We start from the raw sequence: 3,751 nt of genomic DNA, 5'->3' as shown, positions 1-3,751 counted from the left end.
TTTCAGTAGATGGGCCTTTAAGCTAAATCACATAAAGGTTTCTTCTTCTAAATTTCTCCCCTGGGTTTAGCAATTAAATGCCATTCTGACATAGTTTTAAGTGACCAGATGAAGCTTTGTCATCAGATTATAATGTGACTGGAGTAATGCTGGCAGAATAATTGCCTGCCCGCAGGCAGTCCTGCAGTTTTGTGATTGGAGCTGCAGATTGCAGGCCAGCGACCTCCGTAGGCAGCACGGCTGGATCTCGGTGGAGAGTGACCTGCTTCCCTGAGACCCCGCCGTCTCTGAACCTTAGAGATGCCAACAGCGAGGGACCTAGGGTCCCGACGGAGACCCTGCGATTGCTTTCCAACATTATAACCTCTATTTAGTATACCACCAGCTTTAGGTGCATTTCCGGGTGAAGTGAATGTTCTTAAACTGTTTATGTTGTTCTAATGAAGAAACAGTAACAGAGCCTTGAGAACTAAGACCTGAAGTCTCAGTAGAGCTACAGCAGGTAAGCGAGCATGGCATCCTCTAAGCACACAGCGTGCTGGGAAGGACCCCGCTTACAGGTCTGGTTCAAGGACCAGGGCTGACGGCCCGTGATGACACGCACACAGGCACAGCAACCGGCCCCCAAACACTGATCAGCAGGCTGCACGCTGAGCTGATGAAAACTTGTGGGAGCTTATCTGCCTGAGAGCTGTTATTTGACCACCTCCTGTGCTCCAGGCTTTTTTCTAGGTGCCAGAAATGTGGCAGAGACCCAAACAGACATTCCCTGCCCTTGGGGTGCCTTCGCCCTCCTGGGGTGCACAGAAGATAAGATGGTGAGTGAGAATTACGGGGTGTGAGATGGCGGTCTGTACCGAGGAAGAGAATAAAGGAGGGTAGGGAAAGGGGCCTTGGGGGGAGACATGGTGGTTTTAGATGGTGTCCGGGAAGGAGACCCATGATACAGACCTGAACAACAGGATCACTTGGACGGTGCCGTTGAGAAGAGGTCAAAGCAGGCAGGGGTACTGGTGGGCAGACCAGGTCGGAGGTGATGCTACACTCTGGGAGTGTGGCGCAGTCACAGCGGGGCCGCCGTGAGCAGTGGTGGATGGCGGGCATGCCGTCCAGGGTGGACCGATACAATCTGCTGAGAGATCGGGTGTAGGGGACGAGAGGGACAGACAGGTGGAAGATGACTGGAAGATACACGCCGGGGGACAACGTAGGCTGACCGTGGCGAGGACGCGGAACACAGTTCATCCCGGTATCATTTGCTCATAGCTGCACCTCGGGGCTCCAGCGGGCCTCTCCCCTCGGCGCCTCTGGCTCCCGGGTCCCCGCCCCGCCCCCGGCGGGCAGTAACGGAAAGCTGCCCGCGCGACCCCGAATCCGCAGCCGTTTCAGAATCAGCGGCCGGTACTGGAAAATGGCCGAGCAGCTTTCCCCAGGAAAGGCGCCACACCAGGTGTGCACCTTCCTGTTCAAAAAGCCCGGGCGCACGGGGGCTGCGGGCCGCAGGAAGCACGGGGGCTGCGCCCGCGAGCCCGGAGGCGACAGCAGCGGGGACGGGGACGGGGACGGAGGCAGCCCTGTGGTCCGCCGGGAAGAGAGGCGGGCGGGCCGCAGCCCCATGACCCAGCGGACCCGTGGCAGCGGGAAGCAGCCAGCGGTTTCCTGCGACTCGAGTAGCGAGGAGGAGGCGGCGGCGACCGGGAACCGGGACGAGCCCGAGACTCTCCGCGTGGTCTACCAGTCCACCCGCTCCGCGAAGCCCGTGGGGCCCGAGGACATGGGGGCGACGGCCGGCTACGAGCTGGACACGGACAAGGAGCGTGACGCACAAGCCATCTTTGAGCGCAGCCAGAAGGTCCAGGAGGAGCTGAGGGGCAGGGAAGATGACAAGATCTATCGAGGCATCAATAACTATCAGAAATTCGTGAAGCCCAAGGATACGGGCAACGCTGCCTCGGGCACGGTGCGGGAGGGCCCCGTCCGAGCGCCCGAGCACCTCCGCGCCACCGTGCGCTGGGACTACCAGCCTGACATCTGTAAGGACTACAAAGAGACTGGCTTTTGCGGCTTCGGGGACAGCTGCAAATTCCTCCATGACCGATCAGATTACAAGCACGGGTGGCAGATCGAACGGGAGCTGGATGAGGGTCGCTACAGTGTCTCTGAGGATGAAAACTACGAGGTGAGAAGCCAGAGAGAGGAAGTACCGTTCAAGTGTTTCATCTGTCGCCAGAGCTTCCAAAACCCAGTTGTCACCAAGTGCAGGCATTATTTCTGCGAGAGCTGTGCCCTGCGGCATTTCCAAACCACCCGGCGCTGCTATGTGTGTGGCCAGCGGACCAATGGCATCTTCAACCCAGCGAAAGAATTGGTCGCTAAACTGGAGAAACATCAAGCTGCGGAAGAGGATGGGAAAGTGACCGAGGAAAAGGCAGGCGGTGAAGTCGGTTCCTGGAGAGGTGGCTTGTGAAAGCATCAAGATGGTGCGACTTCTTGGCCCTGGATGGGTGGCTCAGTTGAGCTTCCTCCTGACATTCCCAGGTTGCAGGTTGGATCCCCGTTCAGGGCACAGGCAAGAACCAACCAGTGATGGCATGAAATGAGTGGAGCAGCAAAGCAATGTTCTTCTCTCTCTCTCTCCCTTTCCCTTTCTCTTTAAAATCAATAAAATTTTAAAATGGTAAAAAAAAAAGTATTGTATTATTTTCCTTATGAACAACTGTAAACGTACTTTTGCCCACCCCGTGTATGTTAACATATTGTATATTATTTTTAAATACACATATATATTTTTGTTGCCTGAGCAACTTGAAAAAAAAGCTGTCATTTCCTGTAAGGGGAAGACTGACAGGGGAACAGGTACTTTTTTGGGGGGGAAGAGAATGAGGAGTTCACAGAAATGAATTCGGGAGTTTGGGACGTTTTAAGTTTCAGATGAATACCAGACAACCAAGTGCAGGCGTAGAGTCAGAGCTACAGGGAAGAGGTTTGGGAGTGAGCTGTGCATTCCAGAGTAAATGACGGCTGTCTGGAGCCATGAGATGATGCCATAGCTCAGGGAACAAAACGTGTGTAAGAATTCCAAGGGCTCCTGAACATTTAGAGGGAAGAATGTCATAGGGAACTGCCGCGGACCAGCGTGGCTCCTATAGGGTGCAGAATTAAGGAAACACACTTATCAAAACAAAAACCATGGGACCGGGAAGACTCTTCAAATGCCGATGGCAATATGTGAGTGCCCCATAGCCCCAGTTTGCTTTATTATATAGCCATATGCAAATCAAGGACCTTGATACAAAGTTGCACATCCAAGGCTAAGACAGGAACTCTCCCAAGGCAAAAACAGGATACATTAGTGAAGTCTACCAACAACTGAAAACAAACAAAGAGTCAGAGGAAGGGGATGTAAACTGCTTCCAGCAACCTAAGGAAGCAAGTGAAGTGGGTGCAAATACTCAGCATCATAGCCAATATGGAGATGGCAGGGGGAGAACTTAGCCTTTTGCTAAGCCTCAAATCTACAATGGCTTTTTGCCATTTACGGTCCACAACAGGGAACCGAAAAAGGAAAGGACTGAGGGGTAGAAGCAAAAGCTGGCGCTCTGGTGTCTTAGAAGCCAAGGGAGAATGTCTGTCAAGGAAGACAGATACATAACTGGGCCTAACAATGGCAGCTCAAGGAGAAGCCCGAGGTTTGACCATCGGGTCTAACAACATGGAAGTCATCGGTGCTCCAGAGTAGACCAGATGACTC

General features: G+C 53.7%; 1 protein-coding gene across 1 annotated transcript; it reads left to right on the top strand.

The window, feature by feature from the left end:
- The first annotated feature begins 956 nt into the window (after window positions 1-956).
- On the top strand, window positions 957-2,633 carry LOC136404039 (E3 ubiquitin-protein ligase RNF113A-like). Its single transcript, XM_066383523.1, has one exon. The coding sequence runs from the start codon at window positions 1,412-1,414 to the stop codon at window positions 2,465-2,467; it is 1,056 nt and encodes a 351-aa protein (XP_066239620.1). The 5' UTR covers window positions 957-1,411; the 3' UTR covers window positions 2,468-2,633.
- Window positions 2,634-3,751: the final 1,118 nt, after the last annotated feature.

Source organism: Saccopteryx leptura, chromosome 4 (genome assembly GCF_036850995.1).
Source record: "Saccopteryx leptura isolate mSacLep1 chromosome 4, mSacLep1_pri_phased_curated, whole genome shotgun sequence".
NCBI lineage: Eukaryota > Metazoa > Chordata > Mammalia > Chiroptera > Emballonuridae > Saccopteryx > Saccopteryx leptura.
This window is presented reverse-complemented; position numbering and strand designations above follow the sequence as displayed.